Below are 26,545 nucleotides of genomic sequence, written 5' to 3'. Positions count from 1 at the left end.
GCCGAAGGCAGATGCTTAACCGACTGAACCACCCAGGCACCCCTATTACGGAAATTTTCAGTGTGACTGCCATGGGGTCTTTTGGGCATTTCTTCAGAGGGCAAATACATGGTCAAGCAGAAAGGACTGTCAGTCCAGGGTCTTCCCAGCCCAGTGTCAGGAACTGGCATTCCAGAGCGTGAGAAATAAATTCCCCCCAAAACCCCACTGTCCCCTTGTTCCAGTCCTGCAAGACCCTGGCTGCGCTGGGGGAGCAAGGAGAAAATCAAGTCCAAAGGCAGGTCAGGCCGGTGTGTGGGCGAGACCCCAAATCTACACTGGGGAAGCAGAGAGGAAGAGGAAGCTGTTCCCTTCGAATGTCTTTATTTCTGGACTTTTTAACCTGGCTTGAGAGCCTGTGGCCCTCACTGCCAGACGTGACTGGAATCAGCAGTGGACTAAGGGTCCTGAACCTCATAGCTGCTGGCGAGGGCGAGCAGAGAAGGCAGAACTGCTTGCTCGGAGACTGTAGGCAGGTCACCTTCCCAGAGTGGAATGTGGAGGGAATGATCCCTGAGGGGCTTTCTAAACCTAAGTTGCGCTGATTTTGCTATTCTATGTTCTTCTTTGAATCCTGAAAGCTCTCTCACAAGCCCGATTTCTCTACCAGGTCTTTTGTCCACTCTGTGATACTAGAACGTGGTGAAAAGTGGGGGGGTCCATTTGTCCTTTTATTCCTCAGCCCTGGAGATGGTGTCTGTGAGCCACAGCGAGTTCTGTGCCATCCACACCGGGCACAGACTGCAAGGTCTGGGGACCTCTGCTGAAGCACCCCATTGCCTCTTTTCCCAGCAGACCCTCCCCAGACCCTCAGCTAGAATCCCGAGCCCCTCACGGCGGTGCCCATACTCAACTCCTTTGCCAAAGTCTTCACATTAGAGAGGAGTGTGGTAGGAGGCTTCTCTTGTGCTTGCTTTAAGACTGAATCCCTTTACCTTTTAAGTGGACTGTTTTCGGGAAACAAGGGGAGTCACACCATTCCTCCTGGCCATTGCGCCGCTTGCGCACAAGGCTGGCAGGTGGGTGGCAGGAATGGAGTCCCTTTAGGGGCAACACACATGCACCAGACAATCTTTCAGTTCTTTCAGAAACACGTTGTGGGCCACTGACGTCATGCACTGCCAGGCCCCGCTGAGAGCACCCCAAGGGCAGCGTGTGTGTGTGTGGCTCTTCTTTGTAACCCCTGCACCCCAATACTGCCTGGCATGTCACAGGCAGTGGAAAGGTGCTCTTTGAATAAATGAATACACAAAGAGTGTTTTCTATTTTAAGCCTCTGTGAAGTTATTTGCTCCTTTCTATCTATATTCTCTAGCCTCCAAGAGCACAGAAGGACAAGTTACTCCTAAACCCGAAGAACAGAAGGAAATGCAGAGCCAAACGCCGCCCATGGACCAGGGTAACCTTCCAGGTAAGAGGTGGATCTGCACCGCGGTCTCGCTGACTCCTGGGAGCCAACCCTTCTCCCGCGGGTATACCCTGTGCTCCCCGGAGGAGGGAAGTCTGTTCCACGATCCTCCTCTGTCAGGATATCAGGTAAACAAGAACGATTGTGCAGTGTTTGCGGACTCTAGCGCCACTCAGGATTTCAAGCCAACATGGGCTCTGGGCTTCCTCCTGCTTTGGGAGCTGGCCAAGTAGAACTGGGCTCAATTCAATTCAACCCAGTGCAACTGATCTGAGTTCAAAAGCATGTATACTGGGACTCACTGTGCCCAGCCCTGTAGACAGCCATTCCTGCCCTCAAGGAAATGCTCTGTGTTTTCCCCTTCAATAGAAGGTAATCAACTGCCAGCAAAGCAATTTACCTCAAAATGTTTACCTTATAAACAGGGTTGTGAAACATGCAGTGCCATCTTGGTGAGCATGAAAGTTGCAAACCTCCTAGCTAAGGGGATGTGGGAGAGCGAGCACAACTCCAAAATGAATCACGGTGAAGTTGGGTCCTCATGTCGCGAGGACGTAGAGCTGTTAGGAAAACCTGAGCTTTTGGGGGACCCACTGACCTTTACAAGACCCTATTGTCCTATGCTAATTGTATTACCTTCCAAAAAAACTTTATCATCTTGTATATAATTTCTTTTGAACCTCACAACCTAGTGAGTCAGGGAGCAGGATTATTACTTTGATTTACTGAAGAAAATGAGACACAGAGAAGTTAAAAGACTTGGATAAACTCACATTTAGGAGGAAGTCCTCAGGTCTTACTAGGGACCTTTCTACTGATTACTTCTTTTAAATTAATTTTAACTTCTTTGCAGCTTCCATTATTTAAAAAAAAAAAAAAAAAGACACATCCAGGGACACTGTTGCAATATGATGTTTTTATGTTGTACCCCAACTTTGGTCTGCATGGCATTTCAAAACACATTTAATTGTTTGTTTTTCTCTCTTTTTCCCATATTACCCTGAATGGTTATTTCAAGGTTTCTCAGGAGGTCAATGTTTGTTGTCCTTATTCAAGAGATAACCACTGGTTCTGGCCACAGATCCTCTTAATGGGATGTTTTCATTTGAGAGAAGCAAATGTAATTTAAACAGGTTCAGACCATCATGGATTTTATTGGCTGTTAAAGAAATTTTATTCTGAGACTAAAGCACAAGTTCAGCCATGATTCGCAAGGTGCTACACTAGAGCAGATCACTCGGGACGGGACAGCTCTCAGCTTCTCTCCGGGGCAGGGGGGTGATGTGTAAGATACTTTTAAAGGTTGTATTGGGTATTCAGATTGTGGAAGGTCTGGAAGGTCAGAGCACATGTCTGGGGAGAGAGGGTACATGTGGTCCCGTATATCCAGATTTGGGGTGGGGTAGGGAATCCTGAGAACAAATCAGAGCAGGACATGATCACTGGGGTTAAAGACCAGTCAGGCTTGGGTTTTAGTTGGGCGAGTGGAAGGTTTGAGGGCATGGAGAACTTTCAGAGGTCTTGGCAGGGCTCACATAGAGCAAGCTTTAGGCATGGCTTGATCAGAGATCAGGTTCCATTTCCCCGAGATTCTCTCAGCCCTTCCCTCCTTCTGACTTTGGCTCTATCTCCAGTCCTTCAGCCATAGCCCCAAGATGACTAGGAGCCACCACCCGGGGATGTGCCTCCTCACTCACGGTGGGCTTCACCTTTCATTGGCCCCAGTGGGCTTGAGCCTACCTTTATTCCTCAGCTGAGACTGCCCTTCCCACTCCTGTCCACTTATGAGAACCCTGGCCATCACCACAAGTAACTGCTCATTCCTCTGGGTTCCCACAGCAAATGTCTGCTCCTCAGCAATAACACTCAGCACATTCTGCCTTCAGATGTCTTCCTCATTCAATTCATCGTCCACTCCCACGGGAGTGATGGGGTCTGTGTGCCTTCCTTCAAATGCCTGGCAAAGTTCCTGACACACAGAAGTTCTCAGTACATATTGGTTGAATAAAAGAAAGAATGAATGGGGGCGCCTGGGTTGCTCAGTCCATTAAGTGGCTGCCTTCGGCTCAGGTCATGATCCCAGGGTGCTGGGATAGAGTCCCACATCGGGCTCCCTGCTCTGCAGAGAGCCTGCTTCTCCCTCTCCCTCTGCCTACACCTCCCCCTACTTGTGCTCTCTCTCTTTGTCAAATAAATAAATAAAATCTTTAAAAAAAAAAAAAAAGACTGAATGAATGAACAAAATGAGAACCAAGGTCCAGTGTGTACAAAGAGGCAAGTCGAACTCGGGTTCACTCAGGATGCCTTCAGAACTTCCTTTCCCTCTTCAGGTCACTGCAGGGAGCCTCCTTCCTGGGAACATGAAGATTCAAAGAGAATCTACCACTTTGTGGTGGGGCAGACGGTTCGCTACCAGTGCGCGCAGGGATTCAGGGCCCTGCGGAGAGGTTCTGACAAGAGCGTCTGCAAAACCATCTCAGGGAAGACCCAGTGGACACAGCCCCAGCTCAAGTGCATAAGTGAAAGGAAGAACGGTTGGTTTCCAGGTGTGGAGGCACCTGGTTGGGCTCTATCACCCTGCTCTTTCCATCGGGCTGAGCGGAGTGGAATTCCTGACCCACCAGCTATGTGACCGCGGGCAAACCACTTCGTCTCCTTGGGCCTCTGTTTTCTCTCATTCTAGAAAATAGACCAGATACACTAAGGTCTCTATCACCTAAGGTTCCCTATACCCTGAGTGAGGATAAATGGTAGAAGGTGGAAGAGGAGAGACGATCTCTCGAGTGTTGCAAAGCATCCCAGATGCTACTTCACTGGAGACGATGCTGCCCCGTCCTAGCCGATCCTGAAATTCGACTTCTTCTTCTAAGCTACCGAGACCTCCTCTCATTCGAAAGGGCAAGTCCAGCCTGCCGCCCACGCGCTTCTAATTTAGTGATATATAATGCACACTCATTATTTGTCCAGCGCTCCACTGTTAGCATGCTCCTTCTCCTGTAATTCCCCCCTGAGCTTTGATAAAAGTGCAAATGTGCAGGGAAGGGGCTGATTCAAGCAGGCACGTGCACGCACGCATGCACGCGCACACACACTCATTCAGACAAACGTACAGCCCACCTATGCGGAGGTCTACTATTTTCATTCTGAAAGCGTATTACTATTTTTACAACCAAAAGCCGCTCACATTTAAACCTAAGTGTTACCGGTTTCTTACCTCACCGCCTCTCCCGGGAGTTTCCCTGGGTGAAATCTGAAACCACCCCGGTAAGAGGAGCGCAGCGCGGGGAGAGACCAGAGAAAGAGGCAGGGCACCGTTGGCAGGTGGCGGTTTGAGTAAGCAGAGGGAACTTACATACGGGGCTCCTGTGGGGCCGGCCGCAGGACGAATGGATCCCCGCGCTCCCCCACCAGATCTTTCAAGTTTATAGAGGCCTTAACCGGGTTCAGTCACATATACGCTGCAGGTGTTCTCGACACCACATCACTAGCTCAAGGCTGTGCCCTTGGAGAAGCCTCTGGGAGCGGGGAAAGGCAAGCGGGAGTCATATTCTCAGGACAGGGAAGGGGGTGAGGAGCCTCCGAGTGCCTGGGTCCATGGGTCAGCTGGCACTCATGTCCTTCTGATGACATTCCCTGGCAGTGTGCCTGCAGGGAGCCACATGGCTGGCCGGAGCACTTGCCGCCTGTGTCGCTTCCCTTGGAAGAGGATGACAGGGCAGTGTCCTGGGTAACTGGAAACCCCCGCAAAGAACAGGGAACCTGTCACAGAGAGAAGCTGTCCTTTTGTGCATTTCTACTTCATTTGATGTTTCGGTGGTATCTGGATTATTATGACCTGTTTCCAAGCCACAGATGGAAACCAGGGCTGAATAGGAAGCTTGGGGATGAGAAGTTGCTCAGGATTCCACAGAGCCAGGATCAGGGTCAAAATTCCCTCTGACTGGGCTTTGCTGGAGCCATTTACCCACTTGCCCCAGACCCTGCTGTAGAGCCACACTGTGTGGGACCCCCAGACAACGTGCTGAGAATGGAGATCGGCACCCCACTGAGTGTGTCTGGGGTCAGCTGAGGAAACCCGCATTCCCCACCCTCATCACTTCCTCTCTCCACCAGATGACGAAGAAGAGCCTCAAGCAAGCACCCATGCTCCTCCTGGGAGAGACACTTCCTGTCCCTTGATAACAACAAGTGCTACAGGTAAGACTAGAATTTCTGGGAGGATAAAAGCTCGGCCCTGAAGGTCAGGCAAGAGGAGGAAGCCCGTTTGCCTGGGGCAGCCCCTCCCGCAGCTGGGTCAGCAATAGCACCTTCCCCTCCAACCTCCCAACCCTCAAACACATCAAAAGCAGGGCACCGGGGTGTCTCAGTCAGTTGGGCGTCTGACTCTTGGTTTTGGCTCAGGTCGTGATCTCAGGGTCGTGAGATCGAGCCCCGTGTCCAGCTCCACATTGGGTGTAGAGTCTAAGTTTCTCTCTCTCCCTCCACCTTCCCCCTGCTCTCTCTGCCTCTCTCAAATAAATGAATAAATCTTTAAAACAAACAAACATGTCAAAAGCAAGTGTCGGAAACAGGAGAAGCCAGGCTGAGGATGGCATCTCAAGGCAGAAGAAGGAATGCTTGTCCATCACACGCCTTTTGCCAGGCTCCGAGGCTCTAGCTCACGAGAGGTCCTAAGCTCTCCAGCTAGCGCAGTCTGATAATCAGCACAAACCGAGCATCTTCTCATCTCTCTTCTGCACAGATTTCCACAAACACACAGAAGCGGCTACCACCGTGGAGTCATTCATATTCACAACCGAGTATCAGATAGCAGGTGGGTAGGGGGCGCGCCTTCTGTTGACAAAACACACCCCAGACAGAGACTGTGGGATATGTTGCTTGGTGGTCTGGTGGGTCGGTCGGTTGGTAGGTTAGCTTAAAATGCCCCACTCCTTACACTGTTTAATAGTTACACGAGTAAAAGACTAATCCGGATATTAACAATACAAACTCACAGTAATCAGTCATAGTAAGCGGACTGTGAAGTCTCAAAGCAGCCCCAAGAAGCTCCTCCTGAATGGATCCTAAATGACAAAATACCCCATAAACCCCACAGTTGTTTCCTGGTAGGAGAGAAAAACAGGCTTTGAGAGGGGGAGAAAAAACCGAGCTCATAGAAACAGAGCAGAGTGGTGGTTGTGGGGGCTGTGGGTCAGGGGGAAACCGGGAGATGTTGGTGGAGGGACACAGATTCCCAGTCGGAAGATGACTACGTGCTGGGGAGCTAATGGATAGCATGGTGACTTTGGTTAACAATACGGTATTGTATACTTGAAATTTGCTAAAGGAGTAAATCTCAAGTGTTCTCACCGCAAAAAGGAAACGGTAGACAGGAGGGGTGGTTGGAGGTGTTAGCTAGTGCTACGGTGCTAATTGTGTTGTGATGTACACTCACATCAAATCAATCCCTTGCGTGCCGCAAATGTCAGTTATGTGTCAAGACAGTTTGGGGAAGAAAAGGAAAAATGCATTGTGAAGCCCATGCAAGACGGGTGGTTAGCGGGGCAGGCAGGGAGGTGGCTCCGGCACCAGAGGAAGGCAGCATTTGGGAAATAGGAACACTTTCAAGAGATGCTTATGTGTCTATCCTTTCTCCTTGTATTTCGACGTTTCCTTCACCCATCGCAGGCCTCCCTGGTGGCCCCCTTAACTGAGGCCTCTGAACCTTGGTGAAAAGCGTGCTTGTCAGTTACTTCATGCCCCTGAGAAAGAGCCAAGCCCCTCGAGGAAAGGCGCCAAGCCCTTTCCCACCTCCCCAGGGCTCCAGCCCCAGTCCCTGAGCCTCCTAGGAAATCATGTCGGGTGGGAGCTGCATTCTGGGAAGGGAAGGCAGAAACGCCAGTGCCCCCCTCTTCGGGAAACCCTTGCTCTGCGGGGATTTTCTCAGCCTGATCTGCAACCTGGCCCAGCGGGCACCTTTGCTGAACTGCTTCTCTGTTGACAGTGGCCGGCTGCGTTCTCCTGCTCATCAGCGTCCTCCTTCTGAGCGGGCTCACCTGGCGGCGGAGATGGTGAGTCCGGGCGGTCGGGGTCACGAAGCCCTGGCCGGAGCTAGCTGGTGGGGCCTGGTGTGGGAAGAGCTTGGGCAGAGATCCCCTCGCCCCCCACCCACCCCCTTCTCCTATGAACCTGCAGCGGTTTGGGGAGTCGTAGAGAGAACTGGTCAACCCACACATCCCCAAAGTGCTCAACAAGAACCCAAGCGCAGGGAAATGGGAAAGCAAAGGAAACTAGCATTGGTTGAGCGCCTACTGTATGCCAGGCTCGATGCGTATCTAATGAACATTCCTGAACTTCTCTGAACATTTGAAACAACTACAGGTGCCCTGATCAAGCAACACAAACAGGTGTGCATGGCAGAGGCCAAAACTGCAACCTGAATCTAGAGCCCAAGACCTTTCTGCTCCCATCATGAGGCTGGAAGGAAATCAAGGGCAGTGTCCCCCTGAGTTTTCCTCTCCGGCGCTCCCCACTACACCTACTGCAGACACTCAGACCAGAACGCCCTTGACTGGGACGTGACCCACCTGTGGCCTTAGTTGCATTAACTCGGATTTTCAAGCTGCTGATTAGAACAACCAGGAGAGATTTCTTTTTTTTTTAAACCAATGCTTGCTCTCCAACCAGAATCTCTAGGACATCAATATTTTTCTTTCCAGCTGAGATAAAGTTCATCATTCTAACCATTTTGAAGTGCATAATTCAGTGGTTTTTGGCAATGTTGTATATATACCCCACCACTATCTCATTACACATCAGAACATTTCCATCACCCCGAAAGGAAACCCTGTACTCCCCAATTCCCCCATTCCCTGGAAACCACAAATCCACTTCTCATCTCTGGATTTGCCCGTTCTGGACATTTCACATAAATGGAATCATACAGTATATGAACTTTTGTGACTGAGACACTGGTATTTCCTTAAAACTCCTCAGAGGCACTGAATACACATGCATCCAGTTTTGACAACTCTGTGCTAGGCCAGTAATTCCCAAACTTGAGTGGGCTTGTTCATCAGAAGCTCCTGGAGGGCTTGTTAAAACATAGTCTGCCCGGCCCTGCCTCCAGAGTTTCTGATTCAGCAGGTCTGGGGTGGAGCCTAAAAAATCTACATTTCTAGCAAATTCCCAGGTAATATTGATGCTTGCTGTTCCAGGCACCAAACTTTGAGAACCGCTGCACTAGACAGATAGCAGGAAGGATCAAGAGAGTGAATTCATTTCACACACACACACAGAAAGGCCAGCTTCTCCCTCCCTTTAGACAGTAGACTACAGACCTCCTATGTCACTGTCCTGACTATCCAGGACATCCCACAAATGTGCCATTTAACCCACCTTGATTTAAACTCCCCAGGAAGACCCTGAGAACACACAGATTCATCCCCCAAAACCCAGAGCACTTAGATCCTATAATTAGCCCAGACAGAGAAAAAACATCAGATGTCTTTTATTGTTCTATTGGTCATCGGGCCCACAAATACTCCTGATTTCCCTCATGTGGATTAAAAAGTGCCAATTATTGTGATGCAGAGGATAAGCCCCCTAGGGTTATTGTATTAGGAATTGCTCATGTAAATACCTGACAGTCTACCAACTTCTCTACCGTATGAGCTGCTTCCTGAGGCGTTATTTTGGGATTATGTGAGATGAAGTGGGTCAGGTACTCAGTACATTGTGGGAACCCAACACGTGGTCGGTCCTCCCCTCCCTGCGCTGACAAGACTTAATACCCTTCAAGGAAATTTTCACTTGGTAGCTTCAAGATTAAAAGCCTTCAGACACAAAGGGACAAAGGTATTTGGGAGTGGTAAACGTTTGGAATTTATGCTGTGACATAACGAATAGCCTGAAACTAGATGAGTTCCCAGAAGCTCTCCCAGAATTACGGTCTTTCAGGAGACACACATTCATTCCTCAAACTGAGCTTTCTGCCACCCGGTCTAGCTAGGGAGAAAAGCCTTCCTAGAATCTAATTTCATCTGGTGGTGCCCTCTTGTGGCCACACAGAAATCCTACATTTGATTTTTTTTTTTTGGACCAATTATTAGGAGCCAGTGATAAACAACAGCTGTTGGCTTCCCCTGGCTCCTGACAACCAAAAGCTGAATTTTCATGAATTTTGTGAACTGTTTTTAAGCACAGCCATTATCAAAAATTCAATATGTAAACATAGTTACATAGGTTATATTAAAAACAAAGTTAATAAATACTCAAAAGTAGCCACTTTCTAATTATCTTACTACTTTCTTTGTTCTCAGGGTTATTTAAATCTATTGTATCTGTATCGAGGAATTGCAATATGATGGTCTGCTGCTGCATACCTCTTCCCAATTCTGTGTTCACTTATGTCACGTTGGTAGCTCGAAACTGGGCGTGGTGGGAGTACTTACACCATGGAAATAGGCCAACTTTTTCAGAAAGCTGGTTGTTAATCATTTACGAGCACACCATTCTTACAGCCCTGCCCCACGGGAGCTCTGAGCAAGGCAGGAAGTGATGAGATATTCCTGTGGACTCAGTAAGGGCTGGGGAAGGTCTAGGACTATAGCGTCCAGCGCGGTAGCCACTGGCCACATGGTGGATATTTTAGTCTAAACTTAAATAAATGAAATAAAATAAAAAATTCAGTTCATCAGCTACACTAGCCACATGTCAGGTGTTCAGTAGCCTCATACAGCTACCTTATTGGACAACACAGATACAAAACATTACCATCATCAGAAAGTTCTTATAGTACAGTGCTGGCTAGAAACTAGGAGCTTTCAATTCATGAAAATCACTTAGCACCGCTACTATTATTATCCCTTCTCTGCACCTACTGTCCTCCACATAATTCAAAAAAATTTATAGAATATCTCCTATACAGATGTTGGGCAAAGGGCACAGGCTCGCAATTAGAAAATGAATAATTTCTGGAGATCTAATGCACAGCATAGTGATTATAGTCAACAATACCATATTATATACTTCAAAGTTGCTAAGAGACTAGATCTTAAATGTTCTCCCCACAAAAAAGAAATGATAATTATGTGACTCGATGGAGGTGTTCGCTAACGCTATGGTGGTAATCATGTTGCAATACAGTAATACAATATAGTAAAAAATATATAAACATGTTGTATACCACAAACTTACACAATGTTACATGTCAATCGTATCTCAATTAAAAAAAAAAAACAAAACACTGTCACAAGAATATCTGCTATGTGCCAAGCACTTGCTAGGGACCCAAAGATGAATGCAAATGGCCCCTGCTCTGAGGAGCTTACAGACCCATGGAGGAGAAGAGGCCAAAAATAGAGAGTGCAAATACAAATTTTTAAAGCCCAAGATTGAGGTGTTATAGGAGCAAAAAGGAAGGACACTTAATCCTACATGGGGGTGCCAACAAGAGTTGACGGGGCCTCTGGCCGGATAAAGGAAGACGGGAGATGGCTGCTAAGTGGGGAGGGGGGGAGCAAGGGGAGAGGTAAGGTAAGGACAATGTCCGGAGAAGTCAGGCAGTTCTGAACATCAGCTTGTGAGGTGCACGGGCAGCGGTGACAGCAGTGCTGTAGGGATGGACACTGACCATCAGATCCACAGGTCAGACAGAGGGGCTCGGACCCTATACTGAGGGCAACAGAGAGCCACAGAAGCTTGACCCAGGGACAAATGGTAGCACTGGCCCTTCGGACAGTCTGGCTACAACAGAGGCTAGATTAAGGGACCGAGGAATCATGGTGGCAGTTATGACAGAATATTTGGAGAGACACGGTGAGCATGAGCTAGGTCAGTGGGCACACATTAAAAAGGAGGACAAGAATCAAGAAATACATAAAGGGGGTCAAATTAGCAGGATTTTCCAGCTGATTGGCACTAAGGGTTAAGGAAGATGGATGGAGCAGGGATGACCCCAGATTTTCGAGTATGACAGGGGGACTCCTTAGCCTCTGGATGAAATAAATGCAAACAGCAGGACACCCCTTGGGGGATCAGCCCCAAAGCAGAACCCATCCTGCAGTCTTGAGATCCACGCAGGCTCCACACCCGTAACCACCCAGCCCTGGAGCTGACAAGGAAATGGAAGACCTACTCACTGCACAGTGATTGCATCATCCTGCTGGAGGAACCACGGGGCAGCCAGTCTGGGCCTCTGGAGGCACCGAGAGGCCTTGGGGTCAGATTTCAGCCTGTGGGAAGGTAACAGGATCCAGGGGTGGAATTTTAAGTTAGCAGGTCAGTGGGGGTTTATGTGGAAGGCTCTAGGCACATCGGTTTAGGGTGGGGATCACATTTTTTTTCTTGGTGCAGTATTACACCTATGACTGTGACTTAGCTGTATCACTACAGGAGGAAGAGGAGAAGAACAATCTAGAAAACCAGGAGTGGTAAGAAGCCAAGAACAGCTCACAGAAGTCATAAAGCACAAGCAAAATCAAAGAAGTCGAACACTCACCCAAGAGGCATCTCCCGTGATCTCTTCGGTTTTGGAAAACTCTGAAGTCCCACGCTGACACACCAACCAACTGCAACCTCATGAAAAAACCAGTTCTGTAGTATCAATGAGTGAACTCGACCTGCTTCTCAGCAGCAGGTCCAAGGTCACTGGAAGAACAGGAAAGAACCGCCAGAACTGTAGGTCTTACTTTCATGTCGACATGGTCATTCAAGCTTGAATAGCATGGGACTCTGTCCACACCATATATGGTATAAAGAACAGTGGCTTCATGTTAATTCCATCCTAACGTCCCAGTTTAGAAATCCCAAGGAAAACCCTAGCAGGAATGTAAATAGACACACACACACACTCCTTACCCTATGTAATTGGACCCCATCCTGTGATTGACTGAGATCCTTCCCCAGCTTCTGATTGATTCGGTTGATTAGTCCATTCTCCTGGCCACATTCCTTAATGAATGCTTTCTAAGAACTCTGAATCTTTTTGTCCTTAGCTCCGTCCTCTAAACTAGCCCCCTTTCACTGAACCTTCAGTCTGAACTTCTAAACAGAAGCCATAGCAGAGTAATCTTTGGGTAACACTGACAGAGGGCAGCCAAGCGTCTGGGGATCACAGAGCTTCAGCGTTTAAAAGGATTTTTACTAGAGGTATGCTGGGAAAAGAAGGGTAAACTAAGTCCCGGGTAATGAACTGTACCTAGTAAAAAGCTCTACCTGTACATTACTAACACGCCCCCTTACAAGTTAGTTTCTGTGGGATTGCTATAAATGATGCTCTGAATTTGGTCTGCACGAATGTGATGTTCACAGACGCATCACGTGCGAATGCTTACATTTCCGAATCAGTGTTATAAAAGCACTGATAAGGGATCAATACATTCAATGTTTATGGATGGAAGGAAAGAAGAAGGAAGTATGGCACAGGGAGGGAGATCACACTGACAGAAGGTAACATGGAAAAGGTCACCCCTTAGTAGCCCTCAAACTGTTAGCAACATGGTTAGCAAATCAGAATCACCTGGAGGCCTGGTTCGGCCACGGAGGGGGCATCTCCAGGGTTTCTGAATCAGCAGGTACCGGCCAGCTGAGGATTTACATGTGTAACAAGTTCCAGGTGATGCTGCTGAGAGTGGTCTGGAGACCACACTTTGAGAACCACTGGGTTCTAGGTCTCCATGCCCACCCACTCTCAAAAATCACATGATTAAGGAGATTAATGAAAGGTTAAAACCAGCCAGTTTTCATTTCTGAAAGGCCAGAAAAGTATTATTTTTAAAATGGGCAGGCGTCAGCAGGTCCATATCCAGATTAAAGAACTATCTTCTGCCCTTTCTATGACTAACCAAGTACAATCCAGATTCCAGTGTCCATGTTCCCCACGCCCCCAAGTACATGTTTTCTGGGTTGAGAGGAATCTCAGACCAGAAAAAAAAAATTTTTGTTTTTAGTCTTACTTATCTTGAGTAAAACTGAATTGAATTATCATGACTCATTCTGGAGTTGGGGGTGGGGAAGACGTATGAGATCAAATATTTTAAATAATAATTAAGATGATATTTACCTTTTTCATGCTCATTCTAAGTGTATGGTGGAGTTTTCCAGAAACTACATGATATGTGATGATGTCATTGCTCCGATGTTAACATGTAATGAGTTTATTACTGTTGTTTGTAAGAGAACTAATAAATAATATTTTTTAAATTTCTTGGTTTTAGTGTCTAAATGTGGCATCACTAGCTATAACTACACAGATGAATTTGGGATTCTCAATACTCTTTTTCTTTTCCTTAGAGATATAGAGCACAGGGGTGGGGGTGGGGGTGGGAAGGGGCAGAGGGAGAGGGAGAGAGAGAGAATCCTAAGCAGGCTCCATGCCCAGCATTGAGCCCAATGCCAGAGCTCGATCCCACGACCCTGAGATCATGACCTGAAAGAAAATCAAGAGCCGGATGGTCAACCAACTGAGCCACCCAGGCGCCCCTCCTCAATACTTTTTAATAATGTACAGAGGTCCTGACAAATAGTTAACAAACACGTTATCATTGGTCGTTCCAGAAATGCAAATCAAAACCATAATGAGGGGCGCCTGGGTGGCTCAGACGGTTAAGCGTCTGCCTTCGGCTCAGGTCATGATCCGAGGGTCCTGGGATCGAGCCCCAAATCGGGCTCCCTGCTCCGCGGGAAGCCTGCTTCTCCCTCTCCCACTCCCCCTGCTTGTGTCCCCTCTCTCGCTGTGTCTCTCTCTCTGTCAAATAAATAAATAAAATCATAAAAAAAAAAACAAAACACAATGAGATACCCCTTCATACCCAGGAAGATGACTTTCAGCAAAAAGGAGAGTAACAAATGTGGGCAAGGATGTGGAGAAACAGGAATTCTTGTACATTGCTGGCGGAAATGTAACAGATGCGAACACTGTGGAAAACAGATTGGTGGTTCCTCAAAACATTAAACATACAAGCACCTCATGCTTTCACAGGGGGAGGGAGAAAGGAACCATTTTTGAAATGCCTTACCAAGGCCTGTCCTCAGGAGAAACTATTTTCCTAACTACCTTGGGTTTTACTTAAGCAACCAGAAAAAACAGAAATACCCAACTCTGACCTGCTCTATCCTCCCACATGGGAAAGGGAATTATGCAACTCCAGCCCCTCTTGCCCCATCTATCCCCCCTGAGGTGTGCAAGCAAAGAGGCACCACCACAGGCTTCTCTGGTCTCAGTGGTTCAAATGAGGCCTCATGGTCTGCACTGTGGCCACAGGATGTAAGGCGATGCTTATTTCCTTAGGCCTGAGCCATCTACCCCACCTCTCGAACCAAGAGTAGAACCAACTTCCCTCATTGGCTGCTTGGAGTGGACAGAAGAGTAAGACCCAAACGAAAAGTAGGTCATTACCAAGAGAAGGGAGAATGGATGCAGGGGAAGCAGCCACACTTTCCTTTGTGCCTTTGCTTCCAGCCAGTATTATTCTATTAAGGGAGAGCCTAAATTTTCACATCAGTCATACTGTTATCAAAGCTCCATCATGGGAGCAGGAGAGAAAAATGTGGACAAACAGATTTGTAGCACTGGCATCTGGGAGTTTTTAAGGATGCAGAAAGGCTTTTTTGAGGGTCTTCCACTGACAAAGTGCTAGGCTGTCCAAGCAAAATGGGGACTCGGTACCTGAGCTGCAGCATGAGGACTGGAATGGGATTGGAGCGGAAGTGTTGAGTAGGGGTTGGGTGCGGTCATCAAGAAGAGGTGATCGCCAGTTGACGTGTGAGCCCGACCCAAGTGATTGGAGGCTCCTCACCCCCTCCTCTGTCCTTGGAATGTGGGTTCCGCATGCCTTTCCCTGATCCCAGAGGCTGCTCCAAGGACACAGCCTTGAGATAGGGATGTGTCGAGAACATCTGCACGATATACATGACTGACATAGTTAAGGCTTCTTTCTAAACTTTTAAGATGCAGTGGGTGGGTGGGTGTGGGGATCCACTTGCCTTGCTGCACCCCCCCCCCCCAGCCAAGTCTTGTATGTAAATTCCCTTGCTTATTAAAACTGCCACCTACCAACCCTAGAGTGGCCTGCCTTTTTCTTCAGTCCCTCCCTGCCCTCCTCCAACAGACGCTGGTTTCAGATTTCCCTGGAGAAGCTCCAGAGGAGGCTGCAAACCAGCAACGGGTGGGCCAGCCAGGGAACTGGAGAAATGGGCCCTGGGAATGAGGTCATGGCAGGGAAATCCTGGGTTAGCCGGTGACCTCTGTGTGGGCAGGGGTGGCCCACATGTCAGATGCTTGTGGCCTGTTGCATGAGTACAGGACACCCTGAAAACACCAGCTGCTCCAAGGGGCTTGTTTGAGGAAGTGCACACAGTTCTCCTCGGCAGGGAAGGGAAGCAAGGCCACGCAGTGGGCTGGCCTCTGCCTCAGGCAGCTCTGCGGGCCACCGACGCCCCCCTCCAGGCTGAAGCTCGAGTCAGCAAGCTACAGCTATCAGGGGAGGACGTGCTGGTGTCCACCAGTCTGCAGGCTTCAGAGCTGGCAGACAAGGTGGGAGGGCAGGATGGTAAGTTAGAGGTCTTAGGGGCCCCTGGGTGGCTCAGTCGGTTAAGCGATCAACTCTTGATTTCAGCTCAGGTCTTGATCTCAGGGTTGTGAGTTCAAGCCCTGCATTGGGCTCCCAGATGGGTGTGGAGCCTACTTTAAAAAAAAAAAACAAAAAAACAAGAGGTCTTAGCATACCCTGTGTAAAAAGCTAGGAGGGCTCCAGATGCTTTGGATTAAGATCCAGGCATTTGTGACAAAGCCTGAGTAGGAGTTAAGAGATGGCATCTCTGAGAACATGATAAGAATGAAGAGAAGGATATTATGGTAACTGATGAGAAAATGGATAAAATGTGCCCTGCCTTCTGACCAGTAATAGGAAAGAACCTTTTAAATTGCAATGATCCCAAAACTCATAGGGGACAAACTTGCATTCTTTCTCTTTCCCTTGATGTTGTAAATCTTATCGTGTCTTTGAAACGTAAACAGCCCAAGAGATAAACAAATCATTGCTCACAGAGACTGAAGAAAATAAAGGGGGGGCGGGGGAGGGAGGCTATTTAAAATACTGCTTGCTGTAGGAGCTCCCTTCCCCAGAACCCAGTCCACAGCCTCTGAAAGATTACAAATAACAATAAAAAGCTTTAGCCATGGAAGTGGGGACCTGAGTCACAGCTACAGACTGGGAATGAACGCTGAATAGATAGAGAAAGTTGGAGAAGGTCTGTGGAAAAGAAATATTGAAAAAGGAATTTTATATGTAATCGAACTATGATTCAAATAGACTTACATAAGTTAAAAAGAAAACAGTTTTACTATCAAAAGTACACTGGTACAAAATTAGAATTTACTTTTCTTTGTGTTAAAGGGAGAAAGTTTTCTTAGATGATTGGTTTGCTCTTAATAAGAAATTGTAAACAAAGGCTTTTCTTTACCTTTGATGTAATCTGCCTGGAAAACAAAGATTCTGTGTTTTGTCATTTTTGTCTTTATCAGCTCTTTGATTACTCAAGAAACTAAGTCTCCCCTATTAAAAAAGCTAAGTTGTTTACAACTTTGTAACTTTTGTTACATGTTAAATTTCATGGAAAGCATTGTCAAGTAAGAAACAATGCTAAACTTTCTTTAGGGTATATTTGTATGAAATTGCCCAAACTCTGGAATGTCCTAGTATAATGGTATCATCATAATTTTTAAAGATTTTTTTATTTTATTTTATTTATTTATTTGACAGAGACAGCGAGAGCAGGAACACAAGCAGGGGGAGTGGGAGAGGGAGAAGCAGGCTTCCCACTGAGCAGGGAGCCTGATGTGGGATTCGATCCCAGGACTCTGAGATCATGACCTGAGCCGAAGGCAGCCGCTTAACGACTGAGCCACCCAGGCGCCCCGTCATAATTTTTAAATGTATGTCAGAGAAATAACCAAATCCCCTGGTCAATTGCATTATAATGAACTCTCATCAGATCTATAACCATGGCCATTTGTAAGTCTTTTGTCATTTGCAGACAGTTACTGTTTTATCTGATGCTTTGGCAAAAAGCGTTCCTGCAAAAGTGCTTCATCTTCAAGGAGATTCGTGGAAAAGACTCTGACAGGTTTCTAATAGATGAGATCAATTTGCCTTCACGTGGGAGGGATAATAATAAACCTTTCCAGCACCACCCCCCAAGGCTATCTGCACAGCCCAACCATGTGTCACAGGATAGTATGGGGGACCTGTCCCTGTTCTCTTTTCCCACATCAGTGAAACGGGTCCATTACATGGATGATATAATGTTAACATGTAAAAGTTGCCCCTGCTGCAGGACACCCTGTGGGCTTTGTTGGAGCATCTGTGAGGGAGAGGATGGGCAGCAAACCCACAGAAAATTCAAGACCCAGATACTACAGTGAGCTTTTGGGTGTCATCTGGCCAGGTAAGACACCTGTTGTCCCAAAAGCTGTGATTAAGTTTATCCAACTTCTAAGAACACGAGAGAAGTGCAAGTGTTTGTCAGGGTTTGGGGGCCCCTTAACGAGACAGCACAACCAACAGCCCCGCTAAGACAGCATAGAAGCAGCAATTTGAAAAATGCCTGGGGTATATGAGAAGGAGATTTATTTACTAATCTCAGAGGAAGTGCTAGAAAGGCAGGAATCTTTGGGAGACTTTTCCAAGAACAAAAGAGCTGGAGGGTGCCATTTCCATCCCCTGCCACCCCCCCCCCCCCGGCAACCTAGATACCAGGGACACCTGGGGAAACAGCACAGTGCAAACACTGTCCACTTGGCTTGCCAAAAGCATGCCCCACCCCCACATTCTTCTGCAAACCCACCCCCTCCATCCCAGCCTGGGCAGGATTTTCCTGCACAGCTGCAGGGCCCTTCCATAGCGGACTAGACCTGTGAGGACCTTGCTGGTGCCATGTGCCCCCCCTCCACGTTTTTCGGTGGATCCGCCCCCTCCAACACACCCTTGGAAAGAGTCCATCCAAAGTGGCACCACGAGCCTGGCAGTGTGCAGGCATCCCCGACAGAGGCCAGCATCACTCCAAAGTGATCCCTGCCCCAGGGAGAGGGGAAGACACCCACACCCACCAATCCAACTGCAGCCCCAGCAGTGGGCTGGGGGAAGACATCTGGTCTGACTACAAGCCCCACCCACCAAGGAAAGCTTCTCAGGAGACAGCACAGGGAGAATGCCCGGCAGCTCTGTGCCACCGCAGCTCTGGCAAATGACTGGTCTGACTAAACTCAAGCCCAGGGTAGCCCCAGACTGGCCCACTAACAACACAGGGCCCAAACCCTGCTCACAAAAAGAAAAGAAAGCCATTGTAGACAACTGGACTGAAGGCAAATGTGGCTCAGCCACAATAGTAGGGTGCATACAACACACATAGGAGACACCCCTGAAGTTCCAGGTTCTGGGGAACGAGGGACATTGCACTACAGGACATTAAAGGACCTCTTCTTCATAAGGCCACTACTTTCAAGAGCAGGAGATGTAGCTGACTTTCTAACAGAAACAGACACAAAGGGTTATACAAAATGAGGAGATAGGAAAATAAGTCCCAAATGAAAGAACAGGACAAAATCACAGCAAAAGAGCTAAATGAAACACAGATAAGTAATATGTTTGATAGAGAATTTAAAGTAATGGTCATAAAGATACTCACTAGACTTGAGAAAAGAGTGGAGGACTTCAGTGAGACCCTTAACAAAGAGATAAAAAAGAACCAATCAGAGATGAAAAACACGGTAACTGAAATTAAAAATACACTAGAGGGAATAAATAGTACTAGAGGAAGCAGAAGAAAGGATCAACAACCTGAAGGAAAAAGTAATGGAAAGCCATAAAGCTGAACAGGAAAAAGAAAAAATAACAATAATAAATTAAAATAGATTAAGGGAACTCAGCAACACCATCAAGTATAAAAACATTCACATTATAAGCATCCCAGAAAGAGAAGAGAGAGAAAAGAAGCCAGATAATTTATTTGAAGAAATAACAGCTAAAAAAAAAAAATCCCAAATCTGGGGAAGGAAACAGAAATCCAGATCCAGGAAGCACAGAGAGCCCCCAACAAAATCCACCCAATGAGGTCCACACTAGGACACATAGTATTTAAAATGACAAAAAGTAGTTGATAAATAGAGAATATTAAAAGCAGCAAGAGAAAAGAAAACAGTTACATACAAAGAAAACCCCATAAGGCTATCAGCAGATTTCTCAACAGAAACTTTGCAGGCCAGAAGAAAGTGGCATGATATATTCAAAGTGCTGAAAGAAAAAAGAAAACAAACAAACAAACAAAAACCCACTGAAACTAAGAATACTCCATTCACTAAAGCCACCATTCAGAATAGAAGGGAGATAAAAGAGTTTCCCAGACAAACAAAAGTTAAAGAAATACATCACCACTAAACCAGCCTCACAAGAAATGTTAAAGGGGATTCTCTGAGTGTTAAGGAAAGACCATAGCAGGAGTAAGAAAAGTAGGTGGCACAAAAGCAGTAAAATTAAGTGTATCTATAAAAATCAGTCAAAAGATTCACAAAATAAAAGCATGTAAAGTATGACACCATATATCTAAAATGTGGAGGGTGGCGAAGTAAAAATTTAGTGCTTTTAGAATGGGTTTAAACTTAAGCAACCAACTGTTTATAGACTGCTATATGCATAAGATGTGGTATATAAACCTAACAGTAATCATGAATCAAAAACCAATAATAGATATGCAAAAAATAAAGAGAAAGGAATCCAAGGATATCAGAAAGCCAACAAATCATGAGAGAAAAGAGCAAGAGAAGAAAGGAACAGCAAAGAACTACAAAAACAAACTTAAAACAAGCATATCAGAATGGTAATAAATACACATCTAACAATATAACTTTGAATGTACACGGACTATATGTTCCCATCAAAAGACATAGGGTGATGGAATGGATAAAGAAGCAAGACCCATCTATATGCCGCCTACAAGAGACTATTTTTCAGACCTAAAAACACATGCAAATTGAAAGTGAAGGGATGGAAAAGCATTTATCATGCAAACAGAAGTGAAAAGAATCCTGGGGTACCAACACTTACATTGGACAAAATAGACTTCAAAACAAAGACTATAACAAGAGACAAAGAGGGACACTATATAATTATAAAGGGAACAGTCCAATAAGAAGATATAACAATTATAAATATTTATGCACCCAACATGGGAGCACCTGAATACATAAAACAGCTAATAACAAACATAAAGGAAGTAATTGATACTAATACAGTAATAGCAGGGGACTTTAACACTCTACTTACATCAATGGATAGATCATCCAAACAGAAAATTAACAAGGAAACAGTGGTTTTGAATAACACATTGAACCAGATGGATCTAACAGGTATATTTAGAACACTCCCTCCTAAAACAGCAGAATACACATTCGTTTCAAGTGTCCAGAATAGATCATGTGTTAGGCCACAAAACAAGCCTCAACAAATTAAAAAAGATTAAAGTCATACAATACACCTTTTCTGACCACAATGCTATGAAACTAGAAATCAACCACACATGCACATGTACACACACACACACACACAAATCTGGAAAGAACACAAATACATGGAGGTTAAATAACATGCTACTAAACAATGAATGGGTCGACCAAGAAATCAAAAAGGAAATAAAAAAATACACAGAGACAAATGAAAATGAAAGCACAATGGTCCAAAATCTTTGGGATGCAGCAAAAGCTGTTCTAAGAGGGAAATTTATAGCAATACAGGCCCATCTCGAGAAGCAAGAAAAATCTCAAATACACAAACCAACCTTACACCTAAAGGACAAACAAAACCCAAAACCAGAAGAAAGAAGGAAATAATAAAGATTGGAGCAGATATAAATGAAATTGAAACTAAAAATAAAATAGAACAGATTGGTTAGAAGAGCTGGTTTTTGAAAATATCAACAAAATTGGTAAACCTTTAGCCAGACTCATAAAAAAAAGAGGGGGGGGAGCGAGGAAGAGTGAGAACTCAAATAAACAAAATCAGAAATGAAAGAAGAGAAATAAGAACTGACACCACAGAAATACAAAGGATTATAAGAGAATATTATAAAAAATTATATGTCAACAAATTGGACAACCTAGAAGAAATAGATAAATTCCTAAAAACATAACCTCCCTAAACTGAATCAGGAAGAAATAGAAAATTTGAACACACCAATGATCAGTGATGAAACTGAATCAGTAATCAAAAAATCCCCAATAGGGGTGCCTGGGAGGCTCAGTCGTTAAGTGTCTGCCTTAGGCTCAGGTCATGATCCCAGGGTCCTGGGGTCGAGCCCCGTATCCAGCTCCCTGCTCGGCAGGAAGTCTGCTTCTCCCTCTCCCACTCCCCCTGCTTGTGTTCCCTCTCTTGCTGTTTCTCTCTCTCTGTCAAATAAATAAATAAAATCTTTAAAAAAAAAAATATCCCCAATAAACAAAAGCCCAGGACCAGATGGCTTCACAGGTAAATTCTACCAAACATTAAAGAAGAGTTAATACCTATTCTCAAGCTATTCCAAAAATAGAAGAGGAAGGAAAGCTTCCAAATTCATTCTATGAGGCCAGCATTACCCTGATACCAAAACCAGATAAAAACACTACAGAAAAAAGAGAAATACAGGCCAATATTTTTGGGATGCAAAAGTCCTCGACATATATTAGCAAACTGAATCCAACCATACATTAAAAGTATCATTCATCAAATATATATATATCATTCACCATGATCAAGTGGGATTTATTCCTGGGATGCAAGGTGGTTCAACGTTTGCAAAGCCATCAGCGTGACTTATCACATCAACAACAACAACAAAAGGATAAAAAACATATGATCATCTCCATAGATACAGAAAAAGCATTTGACAAGGTAAACATCCAGTCAGGGAAAAAACACTCAAAAAAGTCAGTTTAGAGGGAACATACCTCAACATAATAAAGGCCATATATAAAAAACCCACAACTAACATCATATACTCAGTGGTGAAAAACTGAGAACTTTTCCCCTAAGGTCAGGAACAAAACAAGGATGTCCACTCTGAACACTTTTATTCTTCATAATACTGGAAGTCTTAACCACAGCAATCAGACCAAAAAAAAAAAAAAAAAAAGGAAATAAAAGGCATCCAAATCGGTAAAGAAGAAATAAAACTTTCATTATTTGCATATGACATGATATTATATATAGAAAACCCTAAAGACTCCACCAAAAAACTACTAGCACTGATAAACGAATTCAGTAAGGGCACAGGATATAAAATCAATATAAAAAATCTGTTGCATTCCTATACACTAATAACAAAGTAGCAGAAAGAGAAATTAAGAAAACAGTCTCATTTACAATGCACCAAAAAGAATAAAATACCTAGGAATAAACCTAACCAAGGAGGTGAAAGACCTGTACTCTGAAAACTATAAAACACTGATGAAAGAAATTGAAAATGACACAAACAAATGAAAAAATATTCCATGCTTATGGATTGGAAGAAAAAGTACTGTTAAAATGTCTATCCTAACCAAAGCAATCTGCTAATTTAATGCAATCTCTATCAAAATACCAAGAGCATTTTTCTTTTTTTTTTCTTTTTTTAGAGACAGAGAGAGAGAGAGAGACCGCCAGGGGAGGAGCAGAAGGAAAGGGATAGAGAGAATCCCTAAGCAGGCTCCATGCACCCAGCATGGAGCCCAACACGGGGCTCGATCTCATGACCCGAGATCATGACCTGAGCTGAAATCAAGAGTTGGATGCTTAACCGACTGAGCCACCCAGGCACTCCCAAGAGCATTTTTTCATGGAGCTAGAACAAACAATCCCAAAATTTGTATGGAACCACATAAGACCCCGAATAGTCAAAGCAATCTTGTAAAAGAAAAACAAAATTGGAGGTATCACAATATATTTCAAGATATACTACAAAGTTGTAGCAATCCAAAACAGTATGATGTTGGCACAAAAACAGACACATTAGGTCAATGGAAGAGAATAGAAAGCCCAGAAATAAACCCATGATTATCTGATTAGTTAATCTTCAACAAGGGAGGCAAAAATACGTAAACGGAAAAGGACAGTCTCTTTAACAAATGGTGCTAAGAAAACTGGACAGCTACATGCAGAAGAGTGAAACTGGACCACTTTCTTACATCATACACAAAAATAAACTCAAAATGGATTAAGAACCTAAGTGTGAGACCTGAAACCATCAAAATCCTAGAAAAGAGCACAGGCAGTAATTTCTCTGACGTTGGCCATACCAACATTTTCTAGCTATGTCTCCTGAGGCAAGGGAAACAAAAGCAAAAATAAACTATTGGGATTACGACAAAATAAAAAGCTTCTGAACAGTGAAGGAAAGAATCATCAAAACTAAAGGACAAACTACTGAAGGGGAGAAGATATTTGCAAATGACATATCCAATAAAGGGTTAGTGTCCAAAATATATACAAAACTTTTACAAGACAACATCAAAAAAACAAATAATCCAATTTTTAAAATGGGCAGAAGACATGAACAGACATTTCTCCAAGGAAGACATACAGATGACCAACAGACACATGAAAAGATGCTCAACACACTTACCATCAGGGAAATGCAAATCATAACTACAATGAGGTATCACCTTACACCTGTCAGAATGGCTAAAATCAAAGTTACAAGAAACAACAAGTATTGATGAGGATGTGGAGAAAAAGGAACTCCCATGCACTGTTGGTGGGAATGCAAACTGGTACAGCCACTGTGGAAAACAGTATGGAGGTTCCGCAAAAAATTAAAAATAGAATTACCCCACAATCCAGTAATTCCACTACTGGGAATTTACCCCCCAAAATATGAAAACGCTAATTAGAAAAGATATATGCACCCCTATGTTTATTGCAGCATTATTTACAATAGCCAAATTATGGAAGCAGCCCAGTGTCCACTGATAGATGAATGGATAAAAAAGGTGTGGTGTAGGGGTGCCTGGGTGGCTCAGTTGTTAAGCGTCTGCCTTCAGCTCGGGTCATGATCCCGGGGTCCTGGGATGGAGCCCTGCATCGGGTTCCCTGCTCAGCGGGGAGCCTGCTTCTCCCTTTCCCACTCCCCCTGCTTGTGTTCCTTCTCTCGCTGTGTCTCTCTCTCTGTCAACTGAATAAATAAAATCTTAAAAAAAAAAAAAGAAGGTGTGGTGTATAGAGATAGAGATATAGAGACAGAGATAGATAATGTAGATGTAGATAAAATAGAGATAGAGACAGAGACAGAGACAGAGATAGATGGGTCACATAGGTGACAGGGATTAAGAATATACTTATCATGATGAGCACTGATAATGTATAGAATTGTTGAATCACTATATGGTACACCTGAAACTAATATAACACTGTTAACTATACTGGAATTCAAAAAAAAAATGTGGGGTGCCTGGGTGGCTCAGTCAGTTAAGCGTCCAACTCTTGATCTCAGCTCAGGTCTTGATCTCAGGGTTGTGAGTTCAAGCCCCACATTGGGCTCCACGCTGGGCATGGAACCTACTTAGAAAAAAAAAAAAAGAAGAAGTGACATGTATCATGTGCCACCTCTGTGCTGAATGAAACTTTAAGAGATAGCACATGCCTTTCCACAGTAAGTTTCTAGATAGAAGTTTCTCTGTCTGCCTGGATTGCAGTGTGAAATCCCAGAGCAGAGTCTTAGGCAAACTTTGATTAATGTAGCTTGAATAAGAAACAAACTTGTGTTGTTACAAGACACTAATATGTAAGGTCTGTTTGTCACTGAAGCTTAACCTGCCTGATTCTGACTAATACACTACCACTCAGAGATGCACAGAAATTGCAGCTTTTGTATTTAATCCATAACAAATCAGGCCTTACCCACTAGTTGTCAGGAAAATTAAAATGAAGTAAACAAAATATCCTATCCAATTTAAACAATTCCTGTAGGCAATGTTCAGTCTCTCTTTAATAAAAATGCTCAATGTCTCAAATATCCTCGTTCTCTCTCTGCTTCTTGCCCAAACATGGTAGTGTGGAGGGGGTGAGGAGAAGTAAGGCTCATTCAACTTCATGGCCATGGGAAAGAGTCAGGGTCCCCAAAATCCATCCTCTGCTTTCTCCAGACGCTGATACTGATTGCCCAGCTGGAATTTTCAGCGGCAGCTGCAACAGTAATAAATTGTGCCCCTAACTTTTTTAGGTCTGACCACCATCCCTGATAGCCCTTCCCTGCTGACCCAGATTTATCTCTGTTCCAACAGGCTTCAGAGACCATTCTGGGGGTTCTGAGTCCCACCTAAGCCACCTAGGCTTCCTTCACTACACTCAGCCCGCTGGAAGGCTTCCCAGCAGGCTTGCAATGATTTTCTGGGTCCCAACTATAAAGTTCTTTCCCTCCTGAACACACTGCAGTGTAGGGGGCCACATGGCTATGCCTCGCGGTGGTGTGGGGACAGATTAAGAGGTACATCTCATGTAAGTCCCAACTGCAGAAAGCAGCCATCCTTCTTTCCACAGAGCCCCCACATCTGACCCCATCATTGTACATGCCTGTCTTTCTCACCATCCCCTGGGGCAAGAAAAGGGCAGACATTCCCCCCAGATCATGGTGTCTGGACTTCATATATAAAACCCTAAAAAGCCAGCAACCAAACCTAGCAATATGCTAGACAGGGCTTGATGATAATTCTTTCTCAAGAACATAACCTGGGGCGCCTGGGTGGCTCAGTTGGTTAAGTGTCTGCCTTTGGCTCAGGTCATGATCCTGGAGTCCTGGGATCAAGCCCTGTATTGGGCTCCCTGCATGCTCTCTCTGTCTCTTACTCTCTCTCAAATAAATAAATAAAATCTTGAAAAAAAAAAAAAGAACATAACCTGGCCAAAAAGCCTATGTAATCTTTTGCTCCAAAATCCTATTTTGGGATAACTTGTGAAGCACACAAGAAAAAGCATTTAATGCAATGCTGGGAAGTCAAACCTATTCTGTCACTAACTAGCTAGTGACCTTGGAAAATTTATGTAACCTCCCTGATATTCCATGTCATCATTGGTAAAATGTGGGTATTAATTTATTTGATGCCTGAATGAAATGTTCA

General features: G+C 45.0%; 1 protein-coding gene across 1 annotated transcript in view; it reads left to right on the top strand.

Annotated features, from left to right (window-relative positions):
- The window catches only part of IL2RA (interleukin 2 receptor subunit alpha), a 53,882-nt gene extending 40,253 nt beyond the window's left edge, over nucleotides 1-13,629 (top strand). The window contains exons 3-8 of the mRNA XM_036090064.2: nucleotides 1,354-1,449; nucleotides 3,777-3,980; nucleotides 5,560-5,643; nucleotides 6,188-6,259; nucleotides 7,430-7,496; nucleotides 11,821-13,629. Coding sequence (XP_035945957.1) covers nucleotides 1,354-1,449; nucleotides 3,777-3,980; nucleotides 5,560-5,643; nucleotides 6,188-6,259; nucleotides 7,430-7,496; nucleotides 11,821-11,845 — 548 coding nt within the window. The 3' untranslated portion in view covers nucleotides 11,846-13,629. The remainder of the gene's footprint in view (nucleotides 1-1,353; nucleotides 1,450-3,776; nucleotides 3,981-5,559; nucleotides 5,644-6,187; nucleotides 6,260-7,429; nucleotides 7,497-11,820) is intronic.
- Nucleotides 13,630-26,545: the final 12,916 nt, after the last annotated feature.

This window comes from Halichoerus grypus, chromosome 6 (assembly GCF_964656455.1).
Source record: "Halichoerus grypus chromosome 6, mHalGry1.hap1.1, whole genome shotgun sequence".
NCBI classification, from domain to species: Eukaryota; Metazoa; Chordata; class Mammalia; order Carnivora; family Phocidae; genus Halichoerus; species Halichoerus grypus.
This window is presented reverse-complemented; position numbering and strand designations above follow the sequence as displayed.